Raw genomic sequence first — 15023 nt, forward strand, 5'->3', positions numbered from 1 at the left:
CGCATATATTGCATGTATTGCCCCGCGAAGTAGGGTAAACCAACACTGCTATAACGTGCCACACTACAAATCATTATCATCTTGTTTATACAATAATTTTTCAATCTTCATACGCAGTAGACACGTTCTTGATATTCATGTCATATCTTTACGGAGAAGAAAGCAAAATAGATACCTCCGATGAAAAGAGTATTACAGCATTTTAGTTCTTGTATAGAGCTTGAGGACAGCAAAACACATGAAGGAAAACATACAAAGATTTGCTGAACCACGACATGAATGCTTGACCAGCCTGGACCGGAGAAAAAAAACAACAACAAGAACATGAAGAAGGAAAATATTGTTGCTCTTTTTTCCTGTTTACCTCTTTTGTCACCTTCGTCAAGTGACTCGTTATGTCTATATTATTTAGATTTGATCATTGATAAACGTAAGTAATATTTTACATTATATATATATATATATATATATATATATATATATATATATATCATTAATTGAAGGAAATATACATGTAATATGTTGGGTAAGGAGTTTGTTTTATGTTATCGTGATACTTTTTTTTGGTGGGAAATGTGTTTTATTATAATAATGTGTTCAACATTATGCTTGGTAATTCTTTGTAATTCTATAACATGTTTTCTTAAGCAATACATGAAATATATCGGATCGATTTAAAGCTCGGATTATTTTCGTTTTGATGTTTAGTATCAATTTCACTGTTATTTCTTTTGTAGTTGATGTGCCTGTTATCATTTTAGTTTAAAGAGCCATGTCAGACCAACATACATTCCTTCAACGTGTGTTCAATTCAAGTGTTAACAAAAATAATTTTGTTTTTCTCAATAACTTACACGCTCGGCAAAAACAATATCGCTGCTGTGAATTGTCGTGACCTTTTGACTTAAAGATTTGGTGCACGAACAAGTAATATGAAGTAAATCGATTTGTGTTTGTGTTTATTATTGTTTTCTGTAACTATAGGTAGCAGTCCGAGGTAACGTCAAGGACTTTGAAAGGGTGTACAAGAAGGACACATCTCGCCTGCATCTCCGAGACAGCAGTAACGCGGTACCCTTCCACCATGCCTGCGGGGCGGGTAAACTGGATATCATGGAGTTCATACTCCAGAAGGGCGGAGGTACGTAAAATACACACTGCCAATTCCCGCAGGGACAATTGTATAGGTCTACGGCGTGTATGAACCCTTCCGGTAGTAGATGGATTTAATTTCGTCTCGATATTTCACAGATTGATGCACAAACTTTAAAAATGAGTAAATTACATCTACGAAGAGTTTATCTCAAAATGGACCAAGCGCCAATTTTAAGAATTTCAAAGTTATTACATTATCAGATGGAGCAAAATAAAACCTTTCCGGTGATACCTTACTCGACTTCATAGCTAGGCATGTTCTAAAGGTTTTGATTGAATATATCCTTTATTCTCTTATTCTTTTCTTTGTTTATCAAATTTGATTCTCATGTATACATCAACTTAATAGAAAGAATGGAGTTAAAACGTTTTAGAACGCCGTTTCACACACACACACACTAATATATATATAAATATAAATATATATATATATATATATATATATATATATATACATACGTGTTTTATATACATATATCCACAAAGAATGGAGTTACGTTTTAGAACGCTGTTTCACACACACACACACACACACACACACGCACTCACACACACACACTTGTATATATATATATATATATATATATATATATATATACATGTAAATATATCCACATATCATGTGTGAAACAATCATGTTAATGGAAATCAAAAGAGAGGGAGAGAGTGAATTGTACACTGGACAAAATGTGTATTCGAATTGATATTATGCTAGGAGATGCGTACAATCTTCCCCCACTTCAGTCACTGTACGTGAAGTGCTACTTGATAGTGTGACCATGCACGAATAAAGCACTCTTGCAGTGATATTGGATGTCTCGTTTTTGAGCTGACTGAGACGAAGAGTAGATAGATATTGGAGTTCGGACAAGCAGAGTCCATTATCTGTCCGACAGTTTTAATGACTCTCAAGATGACAAAATGAGTCGCGTGTGCGGTAATTATACTATGGCATCGACATAATAATGTAGTGCACTTAACCTACTTATTATGAGGATGTTTATTTCGTATGTACGATTCTCTTATTCTTTCTATTTGAATATGAGAAGAAAAGAAGCAACGACATTATATCGCCTGTGTGTGGGTATCTAAACACAGGCAGCGTATGAGAATTACAATAATAATAATAATAATAATGATAATAATAACAATAATAATAATAATAATAATAATACATTTATAAACCGCATAATAAGCACACGCTTCTCTATGCGCTGTACAATAAAGGCAAAGATACAACATACAAACAAATGACTAACAAATATAACAATCAACATAATAAGTACAATAAATAAGGAAAGGGGTAAATGAATGTTTATCTTAATCGAGGAAGACGAAAAAGGTGAGTTTTCAGACTGGATTTGAAATTTGCAGAACTGGGTGCCCGTCGAATGTTTTGTGGGAGATCGTTCCAAAGATTAGGTCCTGCAACTGCAAAAGATCTGCCCCCGTAATATGACGTGTTGGTTCAGGGTGTGTGAAGAAGCGCTTGGGTGCTTGAGCGAAGGTTGCGAGGAGGGTGGTATTGCTTGAGCAAATCTGCTAGATATGTTGGGGAAGAACTATGTTGTGCCTTGTAGGTCAGCAATATGAGTTTGAACATTATGCGTTTTGTCAACAAGTAGCCAGTGTAATTTTTTGAGGGTATGTGTTATACTTTGTTGACGAGGAGTTCGTGAGACAAGCCTGGCTGCGATGTTCTGCAGCATCTGCATGCGGTGAATGTCGGTAGAAGGAAGGCCATACAGCAAACTGTTGCAGGAGTCTATCCGGCTGGTGACAAATGCATGAACCAGAATGAGTGTAGCTTTATTTGTGAGGAAACCTCTGAATATCAATCTCATGAAAATTTCAAAAATACCACCAGTTCTTCTTTTTTTTTTCATTGTTAGAATTCACAATAACTGTTACAATCTACGATGAACTGGGAATTATTTCTCTTAGTCTTCGGGGAAAAAAAGAAATCAATTAGTCCATCTGTTTAGATAGCTTAACGGTATAGTCTTAGTGCTCCGAATTTTGTTTGTTCTACCGTTTGTATTCATAGGAAGAGTTACCTATACATCAAAATGAGAAAACACATAATTCCCCCAAGTATTTTCTACATCAAAGCAACGTATAGGATAAGAGCGTAATCTTCATGTAGTGCGCAGTAGTACCTCTGAAGTGTTTTACATCCACAAAAATGAGAGCACGGAGACAGTTCATTATTTCAATACACACATTTGGTGCCCAGATATAAAAAAGATTGACACATTCTTCCTTATTCTTTCCATCAATTCTATCAATGATCACATTTAATGCAAATTGAAATTTACACAATCACTTTGAATGTGTTAACAAATTGAACCAAACTATTAATGATTTTTGTAGCGAAAATAATATGATAAGTACGAATAGAAAAATGCCGAACTGATTTCATACAACCGTGTAAGTAAATAAATTGTCATGAGCAGCTGAGAACGAATAATAAAACAAATTGAAATCATGATTTTTCAGAATCAATTATGCAAAAGGAAACCTACAAAAAACCTCCCTGCTCACTTATGCCGACAATAATAAATAACCCCTACCTGTAATCTGGCATATCATGTTTACACAATCATAGTAACACCTACCTCTACATCTTTAACAAAGTGATTTGCAGTACACATATTAACGATGTAAATTTAATATAATTATGTATAAATATGAATAAATTAATGATACGTACACACATACAAAGTTGTACGTATCTCTTCTTGCATATTATAAAAAATGTTCTTGTACGATATCACGGCCTCTATGTCAGGGCAATTGATTTGGTTCAACCATAATAGTATACGGTGTTCTTGAATTTATTCTTGATTAATTCCGGTCCAGACTTTTGAGCGATTCCACGATGACATGTTATTTAGTCATGCATCTCGTTCTGAGCTCTGACGCGATTGTCAGATGGATGTTTACTCGGTTGAAATATTATATCGATGAATTTGCGTCAGTGCTTATTCCGCGCCCTTTACTGGCCTTAAGCGATGCAGCGTACCGCAGAGGGATAATTATTATACGGCGGCCAATGTTTTCACATCCAAAAATTCCCTCTTCCTAAAGCAATTGAGTAACGTGATAAGTGTCATTCTCATTCCCGTCATGTTTGTCTTTTTCCTCCTTAACAAGTGATCGGGTAGCAGTATAGAGCAGCCTCCACATACATTGCACGTTTGTTCTAGACATAAGTAGCAATCGTTTGCATTTTTGTGTGCACTAAGGGAGGCCCTCAAAAAGGAGACTGTCGCAAGGAAGTCATTTTCTATAAAACAATCAGTAACTTCAGGACTGTATAATTGTTATCTGATTATTCAATTTGGATTGTTTTCCCCCAAAAACAAAAGACCAATTATGGACCTCCAATCAGTAAATGCAATTGCATGAATTTGAATACATTCAAATATACAAAATAAGATGTAAATTTGATACAACAAGAATGCATTTAAAGAAATATAAAGATAATTTGACAGGATGAGTTCAACAAGTGAACAATACAGTAGCTGTATATATACACATCACTCTGTCCGTAATGAGGAATAAGATCTTCCAGACAAGCCCACGAAATCAAAACACATGTGAGCTGATATAGAACAATCTTTGCATTTTCTTGTCCTCATTTTAATCCTGACATAACAAAAATGATAAGATCTCCACGAGGTACCTCAGCGTGGTACAACATGGGTCGGTAGTTCATGCACCAAGTATTCATCATGTGTGTGTCCCATAGTTGCTATGTCCCATTGTTTTGTTCCATTCAGCAAGAACTATAAGATTAATGCTCTTGTTTTCTGTCACAACAATGATTAAATGGCAAGATACATTTCGCGCTATGACTCATTACCAATTAACTATCAACATTTTCAATGTCTGTACGTGTTGATGTTTATTTTGTTGTTGTTGTTGGTGTTGTTGTTGTTTTGAATTTCTAGACCTTGAAGCTATCGATGGCCAGGGAAACAGCGCCCTCCACTGGGCAGCCGAGAAAGGCCAGGCTGCCGCCATTGATTTTCTCATCCTGAAGGGCATCACCCCGAATCGTCTTAATCATCAGTGCATGTCCCCCTTGCACACCGCGTGTGATCTGGACGTTGCAGACTCAACAGAGGTATGATGCAAATTCACATCAATTTTGAAAAAGCAACTTGACATAGGGATAAGTGCATTACCTCCTAAAATGAAGCAAAAGGTGAAAAAAAGTACAGCCGTATTCTTTACTTCAAATTTCAGCAGCAGGTACATTGTACCATTCCCCAGATCTCCCACGTGTTGAACAAAGATGGTGTAAGTGAACGTGATAACATAAGTCTTGACTAATGGTTTAGGATATAACGCCATTGACAGCAATGATATCTTAATTGCTGGTATCAATAAAACTTGTTTAATACAAAAACAAACGTTTTGTGTGTTTTTCAAGTCAGGTTTATTTAAGTATGTGAATTATATTCTCTAATCTAATGTTGATCATAACTGTGCAGAAAAATATAATCTATGTGACCCTGCATCACAAAACAAACACAAAGTAGCCATACATGTATTTCACTTCTCTACAAAAAAAGAGTTGTAGAAATACTGCTGAAAATGCACTCTCCCATTCAGTTTATGATCACAAACTGAAGAATAATGTAGAAGAAGGGTAGTTCATTCTGAAAATATATTAAAAAAAAAACTCATTATTGACTTAGTTGAACCCTTTTCACCTTTTTTGAGTCCTCACGTAAAATCAAGGGGTGCGACTTTTTGTTTGTTTTGTGATGCACGGTCACACACACACACACACACACACACACACACACACACACATTATTATATAGATAGATAGATAGATATAGACACACATATTCATGCTCTCTGAATTTTGTATGTAGAGTGATGCTCTCTCAATTTTCCCTATAGGGTAATTAAAAAAAATCGTATTTTTCTTTTCATTCAAACATAAAAAATCAAACAAACAAGACAACGTGTGAATACAATGCTATAAAAACAGCCACAAGTTGTGACTAATTATGATTATCATCTGAAGGAAGGGAATGGGGGGGGGGATGACAACATGCGTGTCAACCATCCTTATTGTCATGGAGGAAATATGGACTATTTTCATTGGTCATTTATTGGTCAATGTTAAGAGTCATGATGGACCGAAGAATGGAGATTTGACTCTCATTGATTGCAGGGTCATCAGAAGTACAATAGCATCACATGATATAGTCTGTCGATATCATTGAAAAATATGACATCCAAAAGGATGATTAATCTTTTTACTCCTTGTCAATTTGTATATATTTCAAAGGAATAAAAAGGAATAAATTACACGTTTCATAATATGAAATAATAATATATTATCGGTTATACACGATGTATGTCATATTATGACGTACATAGTGTATTATCTGATAAGGTGACACAGCATCACTTTCATACATAAATCAACAAGATAGAAATGGTATCATTTTCATGGAGATGGATTATAACTGTCTCCTTAGATATGGATAAAAATATGAATAAAGGATTTTTTGTCAGATTCAAAAGAAAAGAGTAGCCTCACAGACTTGATTTCCGAGTATCCAATGTAGAATGAGTGCAATGAGGATTTTTATTGTTGTGATTTTTTTTTTCTGAATTCCCTGACAACGTTCCAGGCACTGTGCAAACACAGACCCCAGGTTGATATCAACTGCCCGGGAGAGCTGGGTCAGACACCGCTGCATTACTGTGCCGTGAGGGACAGCGTGAATGCTGCTAGAAAGTTGGTCAGTTGTGGCAGAGTGCCATTTTCGTTTCTTTTTTTTTTTTTGCTTTTGTTTTCTCTCTCTTCCCCCCCCCCCCCCTAACCCATCGTATCCTGGCGTAATTTTTCTGAATAAATCATCCTCGATTATACTCTCCAAATTGACAACTCTGAATTTTACTGCGTATCCTGCATTGAAGAAAAATATAGATGAACAGAATAAATCTAATCAATCTGTACAGACGCACAAGAAAGCGTCAAATGGGGTTAACACAAGAAATACTGACTTAGATTTTTCCAGCTGTGCGGCGATTTGATGGGTCACTGTAACAAATTAATGACTGTGAGAAAGAGTTGTTTTTATTTACTGAAAAGGTAAAAGTTGACTATGGCCATGAGACTCGAATGAAAGAGAAGTTTGCATTCAGTGTGATGAAATACTGTCGCAGCAAATTGTTAAACTTATGATAAAAATAATGATGAAAAACGACAGCATCGTGCCACAGAAACGAATTCAAGCATGTCAAGAGGCAACGTTTGTGATGCTATGCGTCTATTGCTTCCTCATACTTCACCACGTATTGCCTCAGTAAAATACTCTCACCAATAAGTAATCCCAATCTAAACCCCTTTCTCTTTCCACAACGTCAGTGCGCTTCAGTTTGATAAAATTTGCGTAGTGGTGTACTGTCCTTTTATAAAACTTGGTGCATGAAGGTCGCAATTTGAAGCTAACACTATCCGCAAAACATCTGAACTTTGATACCAAAATTACATGATGAGGTCGATTGCATTACCTCAACCACTGAAACAGTATGTATTCTTTGAGCAGAATAACACTACCGTTCCTTTAATGTACGTCAGTGACATCGTTACTGCCGCGGAATTTAGGATTTTCTTCTTTTTTTTCTTGATTATTTTACCACAAATGTTTGGGGGTTTTATAATGACGTAAGTCATGTGGATGCCTTAACATTCTGCACTAGCTGTATTGCAGTTCAGAGTGGATTAGGATCGAGGATTGTCGCTCTTGAAATTGGGCCACATTATATTGAAACAGGTTGACAGTATGCCCGTTCTTCACACCCCGTTTTGTAACGTGTTTAATGTAGCAACGCAACCAAAAACAGATAGACATTCGTAATTAAGTTCACTCGGTAAGCATGATGAGATAAAGTGACCGGAAAGTTTAAGCTCCTAAACAAAAACAGGGCCAAATAAGAAATGGCTTCAGTGAACCATGTCACTATCAAGACACACGTACTACTGTCATATCTGGCGACATTAAGTGATTGACGCTCGTGTTTCGCATTTCAGCTTGAATTCCAACCGGCTTTATCGAGACCGGATCAAAATGGCGTCTATCCAATCCACGCGGCAGCCACGCACGCCTCTGCCAAAGTGCTGGATCTTCTTTTCGCAGAGTGTGAGTCGATTGCAACAATTCCTCATCATCGATTATATCTGTCAGTGTGTTTCACATTCCAGTCCTATAGTGTGTTTCACTTCACGCAATGCTCGCACGCATTCTATTCCTTGAAGACCAATTGGAAACGTGGCTAGACGCCCAAAATATGTCAGTTGTTTGCTAGTACATTATTGTCTATGTGTCCAAATCCATTAACAGTGCATCACATTGCATACTTAGACTGCATATCGTTTTTTTTATAATTATACTGTATAGTGTGTGGAATCTCATGCCCATGAGTGAGTGTGGAGGTGGAGGGGAGGATGGGGGGGGGGTGAGGGGAGGATGTGGAGTGTCAGAAATAGTTCTTATGCTGAGGTCAAGGGGCGATGCTCCCCCTCCCCCCCCCCCCCCCCCCCCCCCCCCCCCCCACAGGAGAACTCCAGTGATAAGTTGTACCAAGTTTGGGACAATGAAAAAGTCCTTAGAATAGCAAAGTTTGTAGATCCATTTAAATCTCAGATTCCCAATGTCTTCAATGGATACAAACGTCAATTGCAAGCTTTTTATGAATTATAACGGACAATAGCTCTTTCATCTCGCTGCTGTTTCAGAAGCTTTTACAAATAAAATGCAATTTAAATTTGAGTTGTAGGCCCTATGTCGAATGGCTATAGCAGCTGTATAGATTTTGTCCCTTTCATGTTGCAATTTTTGGTTACAATGAGATAACTTGATGCAAAAAACTTATTCTTTTGGATGTGTTTAACCCCTTTCAAGGAACTTCGTTCAGGAGTTGTGTACTTCAACGGACTCATGAGGCTATTATGGCATCATCATTATTGTATCAAATTTACATCTTGTGGTTTGCTACCGATTATCCTCTTTCATCAAAGCAAACAAAAAAAATCACAGTTTTACTATAGATTTAAACTAATTTTAATGAAACTTCTATCATTTTAGTTCTTCGTTTGATCTTGCTCTGTTTACCTACGCTGCAAGGCTTGAATGACAATTGCGGAGGTAGTGGTGGTTGCACTTTTACATGTCCATTAAGTGGATTTAACCCTGAAAACTTATTGGATACCCAGTACTCCCACTAAAACCAAACGAACGTTAGTGATCGACGTTAATGAAACGGAAAATCAAACCACTGAACAGAACGGATTTGGCTGAAGTTAATTTGCCTTCATTACAATTTTGTTGCTATGGCTATACATGGCAATTACGGTCAAAATACCCTGGTACCACCACGCTGGCCCTGTCATGGATTTTCGCGAGTAATGACAATTAACGAAGCAGCAGATGACTTGCGCAAATTAACAAGTAAACATCCATTACTTCATTGTCTATTCGACACATATAATTATGTTCTGTCCATCAGGGCCGGTAAAAGCCTAACGTATGATAATTGCTCAATGAATGATAATGCATTTGTCCCAACTGGAGCGCGTTAATCAGGACTAGGTTACCTGTGGTTTGTTCCCTTTAATGGGTTCCCGCACTCCATATATCAGCAGGTGGAAAAAATGGAACGGACAGATCGCAGCTTCTTACTGTGGTCGACAAAGAAGGGAACTCCGCCCTCCACTCGGCGGTGAACAGCGGGGACTTCGCCGCCGTCAAGCTCTGTCTGCAATACGGCGCGCGCATAGACAAACAGCAGGTACACACAACAAACCCTTGAGGCCAAATTCTTATAACTTTGCCATCTCCTGCATTTAATATTAGGTCTAAATATCAAAATGCAAAAATTCTATGATGTCAAAATCCCCACAAAGGCTGAATACAGTGCTAAAATGATAATAATGATGATAATAATAATGATGAAAATGATAATAATAATGATAATAATAATAATAATAATAATAATAATAATAATAATAATAGTAATAATAATGATAATAATAATACTAATAAAATATTCCTGTTATGGTAATCTTGTAACGCAAAGAAGAAATTTCACTTTTTTATTTAAAGCAAGAAGGATGCTGACAGGATCATTTTTTTTTTACGAATGAAAATTAAATAAATGACTGAAAAACTTCATCTTCACATCAATTGATCACAAAAAAACCCCTGAAAAAATAGGTATGGAACAAACTTTACAATATTACACTTTGACAGAGCACAGGCGAGTTCTGATTCTTTCATGGTAAAAAAGAGGATACTCGTCCATTCTGATATCGTAATTTGTAAAGAGTGACTGTGCATGAAGAAAATCATATTTCTTTGATCAAAAGATTACAAAATTTTTAACAAATCCCGAAAGAATGTGGCTTCCAAATTTTGCTGATATTAAAAGAGATAACTACATGTTTATTCACCCAGATTACTAAAAAAGGATAAACACCAGAAAATGACCAAATTTTTGTTGCTTTCAATAAGGCTGACAAATCGACACCGGTCCATTTAGCCTCATCTCAAGGCGCTCTCGACATGGTACAGCTCATGTTTTCCTCTCAAGACGAGAGCAGGAAGTCACTCAGGATAAAAGACATCCAGAATCAGACGCCGTTGCACAAGTAAGCCTCATGGATGAAATCGTCGTTCATTGATTATATTATTCTTAGTATTACCATTTGATGAAAGCCCTATATAGGCAGACGTTCAATTAAACATGTAGGAGAAATATGACAAGATAGCAGAATTGGAATTAAACATAGACAATTTCGAGTTTTGCTGATGTTATTTCCAATTTAACGCAATTTTGTTTAACACTTTATGGAAATTTGTTTATATCTACTTTAGATATCACGTGTCCCTGCAAAGGACGTGAAAACAAACTTGTCAATTATCACTTATTGTCGGAGTGAGCGTGTGTGTGTGTGTGTGTGTGTGTTTGTGTGTGTGTGTGCGTTTGTCATTTTGAGTGCCCGTGTTTACGCATTATCACTTTTGTTTCATTATTTCCAGAGCTGCAATGTTTGACCACAGCGAGGTTGCATCATATCTACTGAATGAGGTAAGCTCGTTACCCTTTCTTGATTTCCTTTTCGTATTTCCTTTGTTCAAAAGGACAAATGGACTAACTGAACTATTTTAGTGTGCTATACACTTTGTCAAACAGCTTATTAAAGGAACCTAATCATACACTATTCGGAAAGAGATGTATTTGCCACAAAAACACGCACGCTGTTCACCATGAGTGTCTGCGTGAGTACACATACACACGCAAACAGGGCCATATAACAAGAGAATCTACTGTGTCAGTATTAGGGGGAAGGAGAAGAACCAAATAATCCTTTATCCTCCATACAACTTTAAAACTTCTCGCAGTTTCGTATTCCATGATGTAATGTCCTATGCCTCTTTATCACTATTAGTATAGTAGATGTAATAGCAGACCGGATTCAATGGGTGTAGTGCATTTTTCTGTACCCTCCGTAAATGCTTTGAAAATCAAAGCTAGATCCAAATTAGTACCCTGCTGCTGGCCTCGCTCATTTCATCACACACAGATGCACATGGGTGCGCCCGCGCACATACACTCACACTCACACACATACGCACACACACGCCTACACAAGCGCACGCATGGCAGTCGCATTTTGGCGTGTTTCGCGCATTATGATCACATTCAAAAGGGGTGTAGAGACGCACACCAATTTGATAAAAGAGCAAGAAGACCGCGAAGCCAAAAACAGCATCACTTTTATCACATTATCAATTTGTCGTCTGCAAGTGGATGTTCGAATCATCTAAGCTTGAGCAGAAAATGTCCTCAAGCAACTGTTCAACTCACCTAATCTTCACAAGCATTTTTAATGTGATACTCTCCTCAATGCCATGGTTGTTGTGCCTGTTATTATTGCTTTTTTAGGGGTGATGCTAACATCTCTTCAACAGTGCAAGATGAAAATGAATATTTCAATCGTAAAGCGAGTTAACGCCGTTCTTATCAATTTTAGAAAATTGCGATTAAAGCTGTTTAAAGACAAATATAATGATAAGAAAATGCGGGATGTTTTTTCTGGAAAATTTTTGTTTATAATTTCAAGAACACTCCTACTTACTTTGTAACAAGTGAGGTATCACTAGAACGGTTTCATCATGCTCTATTTGACGATGGACTTACTTTGAATATTGTTTAATATGAATCACAACCCGTTTTGCGATGGAAATTTTCAAAAATATCGAGAGCATCTAATATTTCAAATATTGTGTTATACATTTTCTCAGAGTTTCATTACACTGCGTTTTTCAACAGAAAGAGGGGAAAGAGAGAGAGAGAGGGGGGGGGGGGGAGAACAGAGAGAAGGAGAGAGAGGAGAAGGGGGAAGGGAGATGAACATGATTACCATTATTACTGAACGGGAATATGCATGTCTCTCTTTTGGTATTTGCATTACACACTTAATGCTTTTTCTACGTGTAACATACTGATTGAGGTGTGCGTGACGAGTGCACTTAGTGCGGTTAGCACAGTGCGGTGCTGCGGTGATGTCCCTTGCGTGCGGATTTGCTTTACGTGTCCATGTTCCTTAATGTAGAGAGAACACCTTTAGAATAGTATACATGTCGCCCATTCCTCGACTAAAACTCTCCTCCGGTTGCATAATTGGACGACAGCGGATTAGCCATGCACCTCAAATTGATCTAATAACTTCTTGCCACACTCGACATTCTCGCAAATTGGATTTGTGGGATTTTTTTTTCTTTGTGTGTGTGTGTGTGCGTGTGTGTGTGTGTGTGTGTGTGTGTGTGTGTGTGTATGTGTGTGTGTGTGTTTAAGTATGTGTGTGTTTGTGTGAGGGAGTGCCTGTATGTGCGTGAATGCTTTTTTTACATGATAATTTCACAAAGACGCTTGCAGCTAATTCTACAGACGTACGCATCTGTAGCAACGACATAATGTGTTTAACTACGACGACGACCACACACACACACACACACACACACACACACACAAGAAACCCGTCAACTTTGCCTTTTCTATGTCTGACGGAAGAGCCCATCGAACGAAAGCTGTGGTTCGAAAAGAGACAAAAGCAATCAATTAGCCGTTAACCCAGTTCCAGTTACATAATGGATACCTTTCCAGCGCAAGAGTAGTTGTAGTACTTTCATCTGTCATTTGGCTCTTTAAGTACGCACATTCGTAATGAGTAGTGTCGACTTCTGAACTTTATCGTTAGAGCTCAAAAAAACAAAACGATTTTATAACTTTTGCAAATGGATGGATGCACTGAAATTCTACAAAGATATTGTGCGTTTTTGTCGCATGGTATTCAGGTTGGAAAAATAAACACAAATGTGGTGTAAGTATGTCTCCCAAGAATAAGTTTTCCTGTGGGATCTCACATCTTGCATGTCTTATCAAGCTCTCTCACCTTCTCTCTGAGTCATGTCTTATTTCATAGCACAACAACAACAGCATGAACAATACAACGCAATTATCATTCTATAAACAGCTTTTCAATTCGATTCTGCTCACGTTGGCTCGGCTTCGCAAAATCATGAGATTCCTTTTTAATTCACACGTGACAAATAGTCAACACAGTTTGTTTCTAATTTGAAGGGTATTGGCTATTACCTCTCTCGTCTTCAGTGTCGGAACATAATTATACAGGAAATATGTCTTGCGTTTTTCAAGATCCGTTTGAATGTCCCTTCCGCCTGCAAAACGCAGCATGCTGTCCTAGCGTGTCTCCAAGAAACGAGACTGTCACTAACAAGATTGAATGTTTCATTTATGTTAAGCATCTCAGCAAATCTCGTTAGGGCTATTCTCCTCTGTATTCTGCACTTCTCGGTTGCAATAAATAGTCACCTACAAGTATACACACACACACATCATAGACTGTATATCACGCACGGCTTTACTCGACAGCTCTTGGAAAATACCGCAGATAATGTATGTGATGGCACATGCTCAGCCGTGCCAACAAGGATGTGAATAAGAATGAACGCTTCCTGGTAAAGACAGTATAAGCCTTTTTCTTTGTCTTACAATGTTACTGTAATGTTCTTGAATGCCAAATACAAAAAAAAAGTCTTAGAAAAAAATAGTAAATACTAAAGTCATATCGTAACTTTCAGTCTTGGACTTCCTTTTAATACATTATCAATTTCACCATTTATAGCGATACATATCGCAACAAAATATCACATTAACCCGGTATAATTTTTAAATACATATCTTATTGGAATAATTTCAATTGCAACGGACGTGATGGATAATGCCTACAAAGAAATCAATTGCATGAATAATAACTCAAAAAAAAAATACAAGGATTTATCCCCCCCCCCCTTTCTTTGTCCGTCTCTATCTCTCTCAGGATATATCTACGAGAGAGTCATATTCACTCTTGTAACATACTCTTTAACAATAATGAGAATCTTCCTCCTCTTGCTAGTTCTTGGCGAGGGTTTTTGTAGACACTGGTCTTCCATTTACGAACGAGAGAGGCGCTGTTTGCATAGATTTTCCCCTACAGGTGCACAAATACCTAGCTGATATGAACACAGTTGAGATCAATGCGAAAGGCACGCATGACAAATTCCCAAACAGTATTTCCTTCGTATCCACTCGATCTAACGTCATAGGCCGGGATGCCCGGCTGGGAAATATATACAATTGCGTTGAGGAGGATTGCATCTCAAACAAGGAGAGATTTACATGGTAAGAGGATGAAAAAACAAACATGGTTAAAGGAATGATCTGTGACTACATGACTATGTGCAAAGTAGCATTGTTCTTCTTTT

At 37.4% G+C, this 15023-nt stretch overlaps 1 protein-coding gene across 1 annotated transcript in view; it reads left to right on the forward strand.

Moving 5' to 3' along the window:
- Nucleotides 1-1056: 1056 nt before the first annotated feature.
- The window catches only part of LOC139734149 (transient receptor potential cation channel subfamily A member 1-like), a 52770-nt gene continuing 38803 nt past the window's right edge, over nucleotides 1057-15023 (forward strand). The window contains exons 1-7 of the mRNA XM_071644954.1: nucleotides 1057-1141; nucleotides 5112-5287; nucleotides 6819-6929; nucleotides 8225-8333; nucleotides 9836-9981; nucleotides 10704-10840; nucleotides 11232-11280. Of these exons, the coding sequence (XP_071501055.1) occupies nucleotides 1114-1141; nucleotides 5112-5287; nucleotides 6819-6929; nucleotides 8225-8333; nucleotides 9836-9981; nucleotides 10704-10840; nucleotides 11232-11280 (756 nt within the window). The 5' untranslated portion in view covers nucleotides 1057-1113. The remainder of the gene's footprint in view (nucleotides 1142-5111; nucleotides 5288-6818; nucleotides 6930-8224; nucleotides 8334-9835; nucleotides 9982-10703; nucleotides 10841-11231; nucleotides 11281-15023) is intronic.

The sequence above is a fragment of the Diadema antillarum genome, unplaced genomic scaffold (genome assembly GCF_040938485.1).
Source record: "Diadema antillarum isolate AM-2024a unplaced genomic scaffold, OU_Dant_1.0 seq00000512_RagTag, whole genome shotgun sequence".
Classification (NCBI taxonomy): Eukaryota; Metazoa; Echinodermata; class Echinoidea; order Diadematoida; family Diadematidae; genus Diadema; species Diadema antillarum.